Source organism: Xiphophorus hellerii, chromosome 10 (assembly GCF_003331165.1).
Source record: "Xiphophorus hellerii strain 12219 chromosome 10, Xiphophorus_hellerii-4.1, whole genome shotgun sequence".
In the NCBI taxonomy this organism is placed as follows: domain Eukaryota; kingdom Metazoa; phylum Chordata; class Actinopteri; order Cyprinodontiformes; family Poeciliidae; genus Xiphophorus; species Xiphophorus hellerii.
The window spans coordinates 9,008,371-9,024,265 of NC_045681.1; the positions used below are offsets into that span (position 1 = coordinate 9,008,371).

A 15,895-nucleotide genomic window follows, 5' to 3' on the forward strand; every position below is an offset into this window, starting at 1 on the left:
TTGATTGGACCATTGTAGCACATACTTATCCTTTGATCTTGCGCCTAAATTATGAGCCATTCATCTGCGATATCCTGAAAGAATATCTCAGCTTCCTGGTCTGCATCAGTTGTACATAATCATAATCTCAGGGGGTTTTAAGTTGATCTTGTTGTGTATGATACACTAGGTCAAATAAAAATAATATTCAAGCAGATAACTGGAAGTAGCACATGGCAACGCTTATTTTCCAACAGGGAACCTTGTCTTCTTCTTTACAGGGCCAGCTCACATCTCTTGTGCACAGCAACAGCGCCACCAATGGCGATTTGTTATATTTCCTGTATCTTCAGATCTACAGCCAATGGCCTCCAACACAGGAACATAATCAGTGGCGCAAAAACTGGGTATGCACTGTATGCAACGCATAGGGGCGCTGCACTAGAGCGGGCGCAAAAACGATGTGGGGAATGCTTTTTCTAGTCAGCATTTTATGTACTTAACAGCTGTTTGTGTATGAAATGATCAATATAGCGTCCCGGTTGAAAGGATGGTCTCTCAAACTGATGGTTCACAGTCCTTTATTCAACAGCGTTTGTATGTGAACACACTGTAAGAACTACAAAATATACAAATAAAATACCATCAGTAACTCAAACAGTGTTGTTCTAGCCTTTTACCTTAACATATGAATCCTTTACCTTATGTTCTATAATTATGTTTAGAGAATGGATATTTCAGTTGCCTGAAATTATTTGCCAAAGTGAAAGGAGGGGAACCAAATATTTTAGCCACCTGATATAATCTGCTCCCACTCTATAACATGGGAATATATCAGTTTACCAGCAACTCTTTAACTTTGCTTTGGAAACATTTGCTCTTCATTTCACAAAGGTAAGGGGCCTTGGGATTTAAACTATCTTTCCATAGCTACCTTATATTAAAGTCCTGTAAGGATAAATATCAAACATAGTTTTCAAAATGTAACTTATTAACCATTATACACCATACATAAACTAGCACACCACAACAAACTCAGGAACCTAAGGCAAACACGCAAAGCACTGATAAGTTTTTTTAAATTGGGCTTCCCACACACTCCTGATGGAACCACCTCAGGGACATGTCACACAGAATACAGATGTGGAAAAGCAAGGCAGAAATACATGGAAACAACTAAGGAACACCAAAAGGATCTGAGGAGGATGCCAGCGGAACAGCAGCCTTGGAGGACACTGGCGGCAGAGTAGAAACCTTGGCGGAGCAAGTACCTTGGTACCAACAGGACTCGCTAGGAAGCCCTGGAGGTCAGCCCAGAGACCAATGGGCCTCGCTAGGAAGCCCTGGAGGTCAGCCCGGAGACCAACGGGCCTCGCTAGGAAGCCCTGGAGGTCAGCCCGGAGACCAACGGGCCTCGCTAGGAAGCCCTGGAGGTCAGCCCGGAGACCAACGGGCCTCGCTAGGAAGCCCTGGAGGTCAGCCCGGAGACCAACGGGCCTCGCTAGGAAGCCCTGGAGGTCAGCCCGGAGACCAACGGGCCTCGCTAGGAAGCCCTGGAGGTCAGCCAGGAGACCAACGGGCCTCGCTAGGAAGCCCTGGAGGTCAGCTTGGAGACCAACGTGCCTCTCTAGGAAGCCCTGGAGGTCAGCCAGGAGACCAACGTGCCTCTCTAGGAAGCCCTGGAGGTCAGCTTGGAGACCAACGTGCCTCGCTAGGAAGCCCTGGAGGTCAGCTTGGAGACCAACGGGCCTCGCTATGAAGCCCTGGAGATCAGCCCGGAAACCAACAAGACTCACTAGGAAGCCCTGGAAGTCAGCCCGGAGACCAACAAGACTCGCTAGGAAGCCCTGGAAGTCAGCCCGGAGACCAACAGGCCTCGCTAGGAAGCCCTGGAGGTCAGCCCGGAGACCAACGGGCCTCGCTAGGAAGCCCTGGAGGTCAGCCAGGAGACCAACGGGCCTCTCTATGAAGCCCTGGAGGTCAGCCCGGAGACCAACGTGCCTCGCTAGGAAGCCCTGGAGGTCAGCCCAGAGACCAACGGGACTTGCTATGAAGCCCTGAAGGTCAGCCTGGAAACCAACAAGACTCGCTACGAAGCCCTGCCTCCCCTGCCAACAACTTTCAAGCGTTAAGCTCTTCTGCCAACGGCCCCCAAGTGTCAAGCTCCCCTGACCGAAAAAGTCCTGTTGTCCTCAAGCTTTTCTGCCAAATATAATCAAGCATGAAGCTTGGAGCCCTCATGACACTTCTTTATTTAGAAGTGCCATCTTTCAAGCCAGTGCCTGAGAGTGCCTCTTTGGCACTCTCTTTGGCACTCTCAGGCACTGAAGCGTATTCATCACACGTCTGAATACCGACGGCTGCCTCTGTGGCTGGTCTGAATCTGACTGGCTGCCTTCGTGGCTCTCCTCTTCAGATGGTTGCTGGTTCTGCTGTTCCACTTCAGGCTGCAGGTCGGCGTTTTCCAGCTTTAGGGCGGTGTTTTCCTGCTTAAGGGCAGTGTTTTCCTGCTTAAGGGCGGTGTTTTCCTGCTTAAGGGCAGTGTTTTCCTGCTTAAGGGCAGTGTTTTCCTGCTTAAGGGCAGTGTTTTCCTGCTTAAGGGCGCTTTTTTCCTCCTCCAAGGCGGTGTGTTTGTGCCTCAGGGTGATGTTTTCCATTGTTAGGGTATTTGTTTCCTGCTCTAAGTTTGTGCTCCTCTGCTCCAGGGTGGTGTTTTTCACCTCCAGAGAAGTGATTGAGAGCATCAGGACGGATTTTTCATGCTCCAGGGTCCTTCTTCTCAGATTCAGGTAGGTGTTCTGCTCCTGCAGCTCGTTGTTCTCTTCATCCAAGTCTTGGTTTCTCCGCTGCAAGACACGATTTATCTCCTCCAAAGAAAGGACAATCTGCAGCAGAGTGATGTTGTCCTCTCCTATGATGTTACTTTCTTGCTCCAGGGTGGTGTTTTCCTCTTTCAGGGTGCTGATTCTCTGGTCCAAGACGGTGTTTTCCTGCTCCAAGGCAGTCTTTTCTTTTTCCAGTACATTGCTTTTCTGCTCCAGAGCGCTGCTTTTCAGCTTCAGGGCAGTGTTTTTCTGCTCCAGGATGGTAATTTTCTGGTCTAAGACTGTATTTTCCTGCTCCAGGGTGGTGTTTCTTTGACCCAAGGCAGTGTTGATCTGCTTTAATGTGGTGTTATTTGCCTTTAAAGTTCTGTTTACATTGAACAGTTGTTTTAATCCCTCTTCTTTCTCTTGAAGCAGCTTGTGTATATCCAGTGCAGCTTTTTCAATGCTCATGACTTGAACCTTCAGGTCCTCATTTGTGTTAATCAGACACCGTCTCTCAATGGACATCATTTTGACTTCTTTCAAGATGCCATGGAGCTTCTGTGTCTCTCTAGCTAAACTCTGTTGTATTTTTTCACTCCTAGAATCAGAAAATGACGCTATATTGGTCTGAGTCATTGTTGATACTTTTTGTTGCTTCATATCGGTGTTTTTCTGCTCCAACTCTGTGTTTCTTTGCCCCAGGGAGGTGTTTTCCTGCTTTAGTATGTTATCCTCTTTTAAAATTCTGTCTCTGTCGAACAGTTTTTTTAATTCCTCGTCTTTCTCCAAAAGCAGTTGGTCTTTTACAAGTGCAGCTTTTTCTAAGTTTATTACTTGAATCTTCAAGTCCTCGTTGGCTTTAATCAGCGACTGTCTTTCAGCTGAAATCAAGTTGACTTCTTTCAATAGATCATGGAGCTTCTGTGTCTCTCTAGCTAGTTTTTCATTCCCAGAATCAGAAGTCGATGCCTTATTGCTCTGATTCATTGTTGATACTTTTTATCTGGACAATCCAAAAACTGCTTAATGTTTTCTTTTGTTTGTTAGGATTTGCCGTTTTATCTGGAAAATCCTTCGTTTTCAATCTCTTGATAGGAGACAATCCTTTTGCTTGCTCGCTCTCGTTCTTCTTCAACGGTTATGATGCGATGCTTATAATGTTCAGCACTATAAGCTGAACAGCCTAACTCCACAAAGAGAGCGTCACTCTTTGTGACGTCAATGTGCATGACGTCACAAACGGATGTCACTACCTCAGCAGAACAACTAGAAAACTGCTCAAGTTTGAATAAAAACAAACGTTATGGCTGAATGCAGCTCGGCTTAGCTGATGGCTATTGGAGACAGTTCAGCTGGTAACATATCACCAAGACTGAAATCCGCACTTGGGAGACAGCGGTTCTTGAGGACAATGGACTGGCACAGCAGGGTGCGAGGACCAACGGTCAAAAGGAAACATTCTGCCCGAAAACAGAAAAAGAGGAAACGGGCTAACTGGTTGAAAGTGGCGTACCTAGGCCTACCCCTAAAACTGTATGAATCAGGTTGCCACCCTTCCCGTAAAATACGGAGTCGTCCCATATTTGGCCGTTAAATGTGCGTCCCGTATTGAACCGATACATAACTGTCCGATAGAAACGCCTATCATACACACATCAACACTAAGTTTAACAATAATGACCAAAATAAAACACAGGAAATATTAAGGTCAGCTAAATTGTCGTGGTGGGAACTAAAGGACCCCTGAACGCTACGGACCGACGCTGAACGTCACGGTTGCCTAGAGACGGACACTACGCAGCCGCGGTGAGCTGCTATCAACCCGCGTCTTATTAAAACGTCCTCGACCCGATTCCATGTCCTAAGAAGCAAAAACGCTTTTAAAAATACAGACGTGAGAAAAAAGACGCCATTATAAGCTGAACAATTTCAGTTCGGACGGATACTGTGCACAAAGAAAGACAAAAAAAAGAGAAAAGTGTCCGTCGTGTCGCAGTGTGCTGCTGTATGTCAGACAGAATGGATCAGGAGAGGAACCGCAGACCCATCAGAACCTTAAGAACCAGAAATCAGCCTCTCTTCATCCTCAATCATCTCCTGATGCTGACATGGTACAGAACATTTAGTTATGATTGATTAAGTTTCTTATTGCGATTTTAGTTCACTATTGTGGTTTGATTCTTTGCTTAGGATGTTGAGTTTGGATGATATTTAATAAATAATAGCATTAGCCAAAATAAATGGCCATTTAAAGAACAAATCATACGAATAGATTAACAGTAAATACATAAATATTTCCTACATATCATTACTTTTTGTGTGTTTTATTCAAAAATGTTGATATATTTTATGAATAATTGCCCAGTGGTCATTTAATGTATTATTTCACTAATATTTTATTAATGTGGTTTACCAGTTTGGATAATCTGACAATGAAGAAAAAACATGCTAAGCCAAAATGCACCAGACCTGCAGGCCAGGGCCGGTTCTAGACGGGGCTAAGAGGGATTCTAAAGAAATTATACTAAATAAATGTCTTTTTAAAATATTCAGTGGTAGATTTTTTTTTCTTCACAATTTTCTTTTTAAGGTATTATTGAAAATACATTAAAATTATTTTTAATAAAAATTAATTTAATGAATTAAAAATTATGGTACTACACTTTTAACTGCTGTATGGAGATAGGATCCCACTTTCCATCTACTAAATCAGGGATCTGCAACCTGAATCTCTGGAGACACAAGTGGCTCTTTGGCTCACATTATTAAATGATGAAATATTGCTCTGTTTTTGTTTAATTCTTTTTTTAAGTGTCTCCATAAAAACACTGTCTGCACAGGAAATTCAAGGAAATTATAGTTTTTTTGTGCCTACGTTGATTTTTAGTGGACATAAAAAAATGTAAATTCCATTTTTTATGTCCAAATGAGTAAATGAGTAGGTTGTCGTCATTGATCCTTAATTTGTGAGAAATAAAAAAAACATAATTGCACACATATTGATTGAAATGGTTAGTATTGGAGTTAATAATCAGATACAAAAATGTTTTGGAGGAATTTTTTGGTTTCTGACACTATTGCATGATTAAACACTCCCCGGGTCAAATTGACCCACAAACACCCTAGAAACGAACACAACAGGAGGGTTAAGTCTTGTGTTGCTTTTAACAAGTTTTCTTCCCGTATTGTCCTTTATTTAGCTACATCATCTGTGCCCAGCCTCCCTGTTTCTGCTGGTTAGAAGCATCCTAAGCGGTGAACCTTTGGCCAAATTTCAAATTGTTCTTCTTTTTTTTTTAAGATTTGAAAACAATGTCTTCCAATATTGCTCTGCATTTAACTCGGACATCTCCCATCATCTCTGACTTTGTTTTGCTAAGTAGGCTAATTCATCATATGAATGGATTAATTCAAAGAGCCAAAAACCTTTAACCTACAACCTATTGATTTGAGCTCTGTTCTTAGAAAGAACTAACAGGTAAACAGTTTAAAATTAACAGAATATGGATCGAAATTTTTTTTAGGCTCTTTATTGAGCTTAAACCTAGAGATTTAAGTAAGGAGAATGTTTTTGAGCATATAATCACATAAAACAAAAATGTATATTATGATCAAACAAGTTTGTTAGTTTGTTTGTTGACATGTAAAGATGGTTGTGATGATGAATTAGTCGACATTCTCATAATTTTTGCGTTTAATGTCCAGGCAGAGGCACACTCCGACTACCACGCCAAACACCTGCAAAGGGTAAAAGATGGAGTTAGACGCTGGGAATGAAATAATGTAGCATACCTAAAGAGTTGCTTTAGCTTTTAAAATAATATAACTGACTTTTAATTTGCTTGAGTAAGAATGGAGTCTTGCAGAATCCTACCAGGTAAAATTTACATTTGCTCCATAAATGCAGTGGCTAAACATGTGCTTCTGTCGTGTATTTTCCCAAGAGAAGATCTAAAGCCTGCCTTTGATTCACATTCTGGCTTTTAATGAATACATTTTTACATAATTTAAGGCTTCTGACATCTTATTAAAACTTTATAAGCAGTTTACCTCTGTGATTCCAAGAGCAATGCAAACACCGCCGACCCACACCAGATTCTTCAACAGAAAGAACTTTATAGCTGAGATACATCCCTGAGGAAGAAGACAGAGTTTAACTGTTTATCCTCAGAAATGTGGTTAGACTCTTCAGCTGAAATATCTCAGTAGAGCAGACCTTTCTGTGAGCTTTTTCCTTGTCATGTCCACAGCCTTCTCTCTTCTCCGGGCAGCAGGAATCTGGCACGGCTTCATGGTTTCCCCAGCCCGACACTTCTGGACCAGTCGGTGTAAGTGTCGGCGCCGCAGCATCTGAACTGCAGCAAAAGTTAGAGTAGAAAAAAGGTTAAAAGTTAGAAGTAACATCCTAAATGCCTAAATTACATTTTGTCAGTTTTGAAAAAGGAAAAAAAAGAAATAAACAGTCTATATGCACTCAATTGGTATAAATAACTTCATTACAATTATGGGGATTTAAAAATACATTTGAACAAAAAATGGATGCACAAGTTTAAATTTATTCTAATCCTTTCAAAATTGTACATACCCACACGCCTGATATTGAACAAAATGATATTGCTTCCTCTCTACAGTTGACAGGAAGCAGTTATAGCTCCTCAGGAAGACCAGCTCTGTGCTAAAATGCCCCTGTGACCCAGTGAATGTGGAAGGAGACAGAAGGAGTCTTGCTCAGATAACATCACTGTTGGACAATGTCCCCCTCCCCAGGCATAAAGCTGTTACTGAACTGAAGAGCTCCTTCAGTTGCTGCGCTTCCATTAACCATTGAAATGCACAAATTTAAATAGCAAAAACACAAATTTTGAAAAAAAAAAACCCCAAAACAAACTTGTTTTTGATACAAAGTTTTTGCTCTGGGATGAGGTGGTTTTTCGACCGCATCTCAGTAATTGTATTTTGCAAAACTGCAATGGAAACACTTTTTCCGCTTCACTCGAGTCATGTGATCAACAGCCGAATTTTACTACTGGTGAAAACAAGAAAGAAGACGACAGGAAGTAGTGGGAGGATGAATCTGCATGCATTTGTTTGTCTTTCACTTTGCTGCTGGTCCCTCAGTGAGGGACAATAAAGGTAATTTCTATTCTGTTTCTCCCAGTGTTGTTTATCACCTTTTCCTGAATCCTGTTGATGGCGTGTCTGTCCTTTGGGCTGTATTCGTAGACCGCGGTCCGAACTTGGGTGTTGATCCCGCTGTTCATCTGCAGAAGGGCAGTCTGCAGAAAAAATCAGAGATCAGCATAAGCCCATGATGGCACAAGCACTTAGTTTAATTTAAGGTGTTATTATGTATTTTATATAATGATATTAAAGATATCTTCAGATCCATCCTTCAGTTTTTTTTACTTTGATGTAAAAATAATTTCCTGAAGGAAGTATTAAAGTGCCTCACCCTGCTGCAAAATATATAAAAAGCAGCTCCTGTAAATATCTCCAAAAGGACGATGATTATCAGGATGCAGATGAACTAATCCACCAAGAAACAGAGAAAAATTAATCGTCTTTTTAGATAAACTCGAGTCACATTTAACGAAGAGAGTTTTAAAACTATTTTGGAATATTTGTTACATACACCGCACCATTGGAGAATTATTCAGGAATGCCCCACAATGTCCCAAAAGGGACACAAGGGTGATGATGGTGCCCACGGCAATGAGGACGACGGCGATTTTGGACAAGCTGCTCCCTGCAAAAGTGCCGATCTGCAAGTAGGTCGAGTACTGGAGCGCTCCAATCGTGATGAGGGCGACCCCAGATGCCTGAAGGACAAAAACGAAACACCTAAGAATACTGCTGTTGCAATATTAAGCGGAGCTAATACTCTTGATCTAGTAGTCAATTTCTTAATCTATCAAATTTCAATCCGAAAAATAAATTATTTTACCGTCTTATTGCGTAATCTGAAAAAACAAAAGAATCTGGAGATTTCTGCATATTCTTTTAGGATGTATATTGTAGATCTAGAATCAACAATAATCTCAGGATAAGTGGAAGATAAAAATAAGAAATTAAATTTATTGTCATTCTCATTAAGAACTACTTTATTAATAAATTAAGCAAAAATAAACGCAAAAATGTTCTTCTGAGGGGTGAAGAAGTCATGGCTGCCTGATTAGACAATCAGAAGTGATGTTAGGCAGCCAATAAAAACATGACTTGATTTTAATTTTTTTAATTAAAAAAAACATTTTTTTAGACTGTAACATTTCCTATAGCTCCAAGAATGAAAATAACTAAAATAACTCTTTGACTGAGGTTTTTGTCACATTATATAATTATTCCTTATGCCAAAATATGGCATTTGTGTTAAAACTATGACTAATCCAAAGTTTTCTCAATTTATGAAGCAGATTATTTAAATTAGATCTGTTTCCATACGCTATGGTGTTCATAGAAAGACATGGAAGAAGTTTCCCAGAATCACACAGATCAAGTGAAAAAGAGCCCAGATAAATAGATAACTTATCTGTTAAATTGTACAAAGTTACACTGAAATCAAAAAGGGTCACAAGTTTACACTCTGTCTTCAAGTTACTCATTTGGGACTTTTTAATTAAGCTTGGTCTGTCCTGTGAGTTTAACTGACTGTGAAGAGAACAAATAACAAATAATTTCAGAATTTTGTCCCCCACACTTTGTTCATTTATAGAAAACCACAAGACCTGGAATAATATTTTAATTTTTTATGAGAAATGACAGAAGAGCTCTTCTTTTCAACTTAATCCTAGCGTTTTCATCTTTTTAAGAACTTCCTCAGACAAGTCGATGTCAAGATCTCTGCTTCCAGTGCTGTATTCACTAGACATGTGGTGCATTCTCATAATTTTTCCTGTAAAATATGACATGCTTGTCACTTAAAAATGCAGGTTTTTGTTTCTCCCTGCTAACTCATATCTTTTTATGATTACTTTGTATGTTAATAAATTTGACCAGTGCATCTCCTAACGCTATTCTTGAAAAGTAAAATGGTTGGCAGTACTCACCAAGAAGATGCCGTTGAAGAAAACGAACCAACATTTGGTGCTGCAGAAAGAACACATCGTGAAACAATTAGCTCTATGTTGCCTTGAACTGAAATAACAGAAAGGCTTTAGACGCTCCTCCGTCGACAGCAGCTCACTGTCTCTCTGAGCTGCTCTGTGCGTCTATCATTCAGCTGTAAGAAAATGAGAAGTGGCTTGATTACATTTAAACAGACGTATCTGATCAAAAGGCAGGACTCCTTTTAATACATTTGCATTGTAGAATCACACAAGCTAAACTAAAGAAGTTGTTCATTTGAAATCTTGCTGGTTGTCTTTGTCTGGTGAACCATTTAGGAGAAAAAGAAATTGTACACAACTAAGAGCAGTATTACTTCAGCTTATTTTTGTCAGGCAGAAGTAAAATGTACTGCTCTAAGTTACTCAACTTAGAGCAATAGTAATTTATGTATGGAGTGACATAATCAGACAGAAATATGAAACCACAAGCACATTCTGGCAGTTTCAAACAACACAAGAATATAAAAAAATTTCATAACAAGGTTCCAATGGAAGAGAAACAGGCCCACAGCATAACAGATCCTCTACTGTATTTATCATGAGGGGTTTTCCAGTTTTTCATCTTTTCTATCACATCAGACCCAGTTTGGAGGGTTTGTTCCTGAAATGCTAAACTTTAATCTGATTTAACCAAAGGAAATGGTTCCTGTTAAAATCCTATCAAACTCCACAAGTTTACATTTGTGATGGTAGGATGGCAAATTATTTTTCCCAGACATGCCTGACAACAACAAATGTGTTGTTACCTAAATTGTTGCCATCTAACATACAGGCACCTTCACAGTTACTAAAAATGTGACCAAAAGTCTTGAAATAAACGGCTTGTTATGGATTCCTTGTGACTTTTCTTTATGATCTTGCTTACTTTGCATAGTGTCAAGAAAAAGTAGGGTTCTAATCCAGTCTAATGACCAGATGTTGGATGTGTTGCATCATATTTATGAGATTTGATATTATAGAAACTTTGCAATACATGTATTTTCTTCAGAAAACATGGGATTTTAGCTTAAACTCTTTCTCCAGCATTTGGCTCCTGAGAATCTGCAGGAAACCTGGTCCGACTCCACCGTCTGGAAAAGACTTGAGGCCTCCAGCCTGAACGCAGCAGTCTCCATCTGAATTTGCTCCGGGGATCCATGGATTTTCTTTGTTCTGCAGATCTTCATATGCTTCAATCTCCTCAGTGTTCTTTTTCTGATTTTCTCAGAGCTTAAGCCAGGCTCAGTCGCCTGAGAGGAGACCACAACCTTTGGCAAAAAAACCCAAAACATTTTAAATGAATAAATTAAATCACTTCTCCTGGAGGTAGTTTGTCAGTTTTTTTTTTTTTTACTTTGTAGCAAACAAACAGAATTACAGCTATAACACAAAGTTGCATTTACCAGGTTAGAATCCTGAATGTAGAAAACATCCCTCAAAAAACATTCATGCAATTGTTGTAATTAATCACACATCTTCTTATTTGATAAAGCACCAGAAACAATCACAAAACAACAATAAGCCTCACAATTAAGAAACAATATTCTTCATCACTAAAATCCCAAAATTGTAATACAGCACCAGAGAGATCAGCTTCGTATGATCATGCCTTCTTTGTGGAGTTTCTGTTATTAAATCCCATTTCATTAATCAGTTTCATCCCAAATGTTGACAGCAATTTTTATCAATTTTGTGTAATTTTGTCTGTTGTGTATTTTCTATTTTCAGCATATATATTACTTGGCCTAAAAAAAAGTGCTTAAATTTTATAATTTTGTTTTAAATATACAGTTTTTCCGGACTATAGAGCGCACCTCACGATAAGCCGCGCCTACAAAGTTGTTTTTTTTTTGTTTTTTTTTAAACTGGCAACGTACATATATAAGCTGCACCGGGCTATAAGCCGCTGAGATCTCCACCGATATCGATCTGTACTGCCAGAACTTAAAAGTTGCATCATATGAACTTCTTCGTGTGGTTTCCATGAAGAGGGGGGTTGAAGAGTTTGAAAACATTTCTCAGTCATGCCTGCATGTGCTTGTTTTAAATGAAAACTAGCGCTTTCTTCTTTGATTTCCAATTTTGACTTCTAATGATTCACTTCCTGCTAAAGAGCCCCCTACTGGTTGAAGAAAAAATCAACAGAAAAGCCGCACCGGACTACAAGCCGCATGGTTCAAAGCTGCATGGTGGGAAAAAAGTAGCGGATTATAGTCAGAAAAATACAGTATTTTGTTACATTACAACTGCAAGCTAAGTATGTTAGCTTGCAGTTAACAATTATTATGGACAAATAATTGGTGGACCAAATTATTTGTCCACCAATAATTTGGTGGACAAATATGAAGTAGATCATCATTACATAAAGTAATCTTAAGTGATACATGATTTTCCATATTTTCAAATAGAAATTTAAGTCCACCTGTGTGTAATTTACTCTCAGCTCTTATGTGACGTCCTCAGATATTTGTTAGAGAACATTGGTGAACAAACAGTATCATGATGACCAAGGAACAGGCAGGCGATGGATAAAATTATGGATCGGTTTTGAGAAAATTTGGTTATAAAATAATATTCCATACTTTAAACATTGACAACCAATCAGAAGAGGCCCATGGTAACTCTAAAGGAGTTACAGAAATCCACAACTGGTAGGAAAAAACGGTTTCCTATCCACTAGTGAATTACATCAGTCTCCATTTTAAATGTTTATCCTAAACAGATTTGTCCTTAGCTGATTCAAGAATTTGATCCCAAAAAGCAGAGGCCAAATACAAAGCTGTGTAGAGAGACTCATTTAATGGCAGCAAAACAAGTCCTTTCTGTAAACTCATGAGATTTTCTCCTTCCCAGCGCTTTGAAGTTTTATCAGATTGCATGCATAGAAAATTACACAACAGTTAAAACAATCTCACTTAAGATAGTTGCAGTTTAGGCTGCATCAGCTATAACAATTTTACAATGCATGGCATGATGCAGAACATTGGTTATAACAAAGTGCATCCTGGGGGCCATGTGCGGCTCTCTAAAGGCTTCTGGGAAGCTCAGTTCGACAATGGAGCAAATCTGATCTGCAGGTGTTGGTTGGTTGATGCAGATGAACACCTTTAATAAAGTCTTAAAATAACATCTTAAAAAAATCTGAGGTACAAAAAATGGAGTCCCATTTATTAAGTATTTGCATTCATCTTGTTTTTGAACCACAAACTTCTCAAAAACAAATCTTACTTCTCAAATAAGAAAACAATTAGAAAATTACAAACTGTGGGCCGTTTTTATGTTCTGTATCTACAATAATTTACAGATGTGTTTTCTACAAAGATCCTACTATTTTGCTAAGCTTAATAAAAATGAAATTGTTCAGTTTATGACGGAGCAGACAAATATAAAAACAGACACAAAAAAATGTGCTTTAAAAGTATTATATATATATATATATAAAAATAATATTCTAGCTGCCCCAAATGCTTTCAACTTAATGACTTTGGCCCTCATGGCAATAAGATACCTGAGTGAAGTTGCCCCCCCACCTTCTTCAAATCAGACAAAAATTGGTGTCAAACGTTTGTGTTACGTTTGTCCTGGTTTGTGCAGCAAAAATTTTCGTTTGTGCCACTTTGGCTTTGAAGATATTAATGAGAGTGTAAAGGTCAAAAGGTCAACCAGACCCACCCCCACCCCCACCCCCCACCCCCCACACACACACTTTTATGAAATCAAATAAAATAGGTGTCGGTCAACTCGGCTACGTTTGTGGTGGTTTGTGCAGCAAAAACAGTGCACAAACGTAGTCGAGTTGTCTGATTTGAATAATGTGGGGGTCGGGGTGGCTGGTTGTCCTTCCATGACCTCTGGAAACATTTCTTCACATCTTTAAAATGACAGCGGCACAAATGAAAATTTTTGCTGCACAAATGTAACACAAACGTTTGACACCAATTTTGTCTAATTTGAAGAAGGTGGGGGGGCCCCAACTTCACTCGGGTCAAAAACCGTGACGCCACAGTTCTAAAACCATGCAGGCTGAAAGGTCCTCCACAAGGGGGCGCATTTTGCTCCAGCTCTACCATGAAAACGCCTTGAGTCAGTTACCTTGCAGATACAAGGACACATCCCTTACATAAAGTCTGCTCTTTGTTTCATTGTCTTGGACTGATGGACTATTGTGGAGTCCCCAAGTGTCGGAGTGAGTTTCTGGAAATGATTGGCTAATGATTGAATGACTTACAGAGAGTCTTTGAAGGACTCCATGAGAACAGGAAGTTAAATCATTACCATAGTTGGAGCAGTCAGCGCTCAGAAAGGACTGTGTCCTTCCCACGCTGCAATGCTTTTCCTGTTTGGAATTCCACAAAACTTTGAAATGTTTGTATGTGATAAGGATAATTCCTGTCAAAGCACAAAGGACTTTAAAACAATAAATCACTCATTTTTAAAATTCTTTTATTAGTGATGAAATGAGTGGAGCAGCCCAGAAAAGCAGTTTAGTGTAAATTTCAGGACGCACATACACACATTTTTCATATTTATCTCCCTGCCAGTATACCAGGAGATAAATAAACTGCAGGATAGATGGATGGATTTTTCTTTCAAACTGATCAACAAGATACAAGAAAAACGTAATTGACAAACTTTATCGTAGATCTGTATTTGCAGATCTACGATAAAGATCAAAACCTCCTGAAATAAAGAGAGAAACAGGGGAAAACTCAAACAACTCTCTTTTGAACATGAAAGGAACAGCGGAACTTTACTGTATTTATGCGAGATAGTTCCTGAAATTAACATGTTTCTCCAGCGGATTTCATTGGGTTTGTTTATGGGGAAGATATGAGAGCCTGATTAATGAGGCATCCAAAATTGAGCAGAACCGAGGTTTTACAATGCTGTGCAGAGCTGCAGAGACTGATTTCATGTCAGCTTCATCGTTCCTCAGGCTGCTCCATCCATCCATCAGTGTGATTTGATGCGAGGCGACATGTTTGCTGTCTGAAGTAAATGATGACCAGCTGCTACATGGTACCACCTACCCCTCCCCTCCCCTCACACACACACACACACACCCACCCCCACACACACACACACACACACACATAGCTGGTAGCCTAGAAGTTTTCTGACATGCATTTTTTACTTACATTTCGCTCCAAACATCACATCTATTAGGAAGTAATCCTCAATATTTGCTACAGTATTTTTTGTAGCTAATCACCAGCAAATAGAAATTGTCTGGATTTGTATGTCATGTTAAATTGAATCAATCAATTACTTATTAAAAACATTTGGAGTATATTTTTTGTTTAGTCTTAACACTGTGAACATTAACATATGGGGCTCATGTGGGTTGAAAAATGGCTCCCAGATGGGTTACATAATGGCCTCTTGTGATCCAGCTGTTTTTTTCTTCAGCTATTTAATTGTATATTTAAAGATGAGAATGTGAGACTTAAGTGTTATGTAATGTGGAAATAATTTAAGTTTATTCGGTGTTTGGAGATTTAAATGTTCATAAGTTGATGAGAGGAGCAAGAAATAAGATCTTGTATCTTTTACCTGCTCCTTTTCAAACAGATAACTTAACATTGCATGTCAATTGGGCATAATAATTTGTTTTAATTTTTTTCTTTCTTGCTTTTGTCTGTTTGAAATAAATAAACAAGAGTTGTTTTGGAACACAGCAGCTAAATAAAGGTAAATGCGAAAAACTTTACAGTATTTTTACAGTCAGATTAAGTTGCACCTTCCAATAAATGAAGTGAAAGTAAAATATGTCACTCCTATTTATGCTTTTTAAAACAACACAAAGGCTAATGTATCCTGAAAAAAATATTCATACTTATTGCATATGTTTGTTTTTTGTAGCAAACACAAACTTCAATTAAATGTTACTAAATATTTGGAGCTAAAGTGATGCTTTTCTCTTGTGTATTATTATTATTATTATTATTTTAATAATAAACTGTTAAAATACAACTCTGGCTGAATATTCATAACCTCTATGCAGATGGAAGATAAACTTCTTTC

General features: G+C 39.2%; 1 protein-coding gene and 1 long non-coding RNA gene across 2 annotated transcripts; both read right to left on the reverse strand.

The window, feature by feature from the left end:
- Window positions 1-1,488: 1,488 nt before the first annotated feature.
- LOC116727021 (girdin-like) lies at window positions 1,489-4,288 on the reverse strand. The gene is made up of 2 exons (XM_032574042.1): window positions 2,073-4,288; window positions 1,489-1,711 (listed from the first exon to the last, which is right to left on the reverse strand). The coding sequence occupies exon 1, from the start codon at window positions 3,774-3,776 to the stop codon at window positions 2,250-2,252; it is 1,527 nt and encodes a 508-aa protein (XP_032429933.1). The 5' UTR covers window positions 3,777-4,288; the 3' UTR covers window positions 1,489-1,711; window positions 2,073-2,249.
- Window positions 4,289-6,352: 2,064 nt separating this feature from the next.
- Window positions 6,353-8,063, reverse strand: LOC116727025 (uncharacterized). The gene is made up of 4 exons (XR_004340741.1): window positions 7,961-8,063; window positions 7,006-7,144; window positions 6,840-6,923; window positions 6,353-6,527 (listed from the first exon to the last, which is right to left on the reverse strand). It is a non-coding gene; the product is annotated as an uncharacterized LOC116727025 (long non-coding RNA).
- Between the last annotated feature and the right edge of the window lie 7,832 nt (window positions 8,064-15,895).

Coding starts and splice junctions, on each gene's coding strand:
- LOC116727021 (XM_032574042.1), bottom strand. CDS start 3,776: ATGAATCAGAGCAATAAGGCATCGACTTCTGATTCTGGGAATGAAAAA.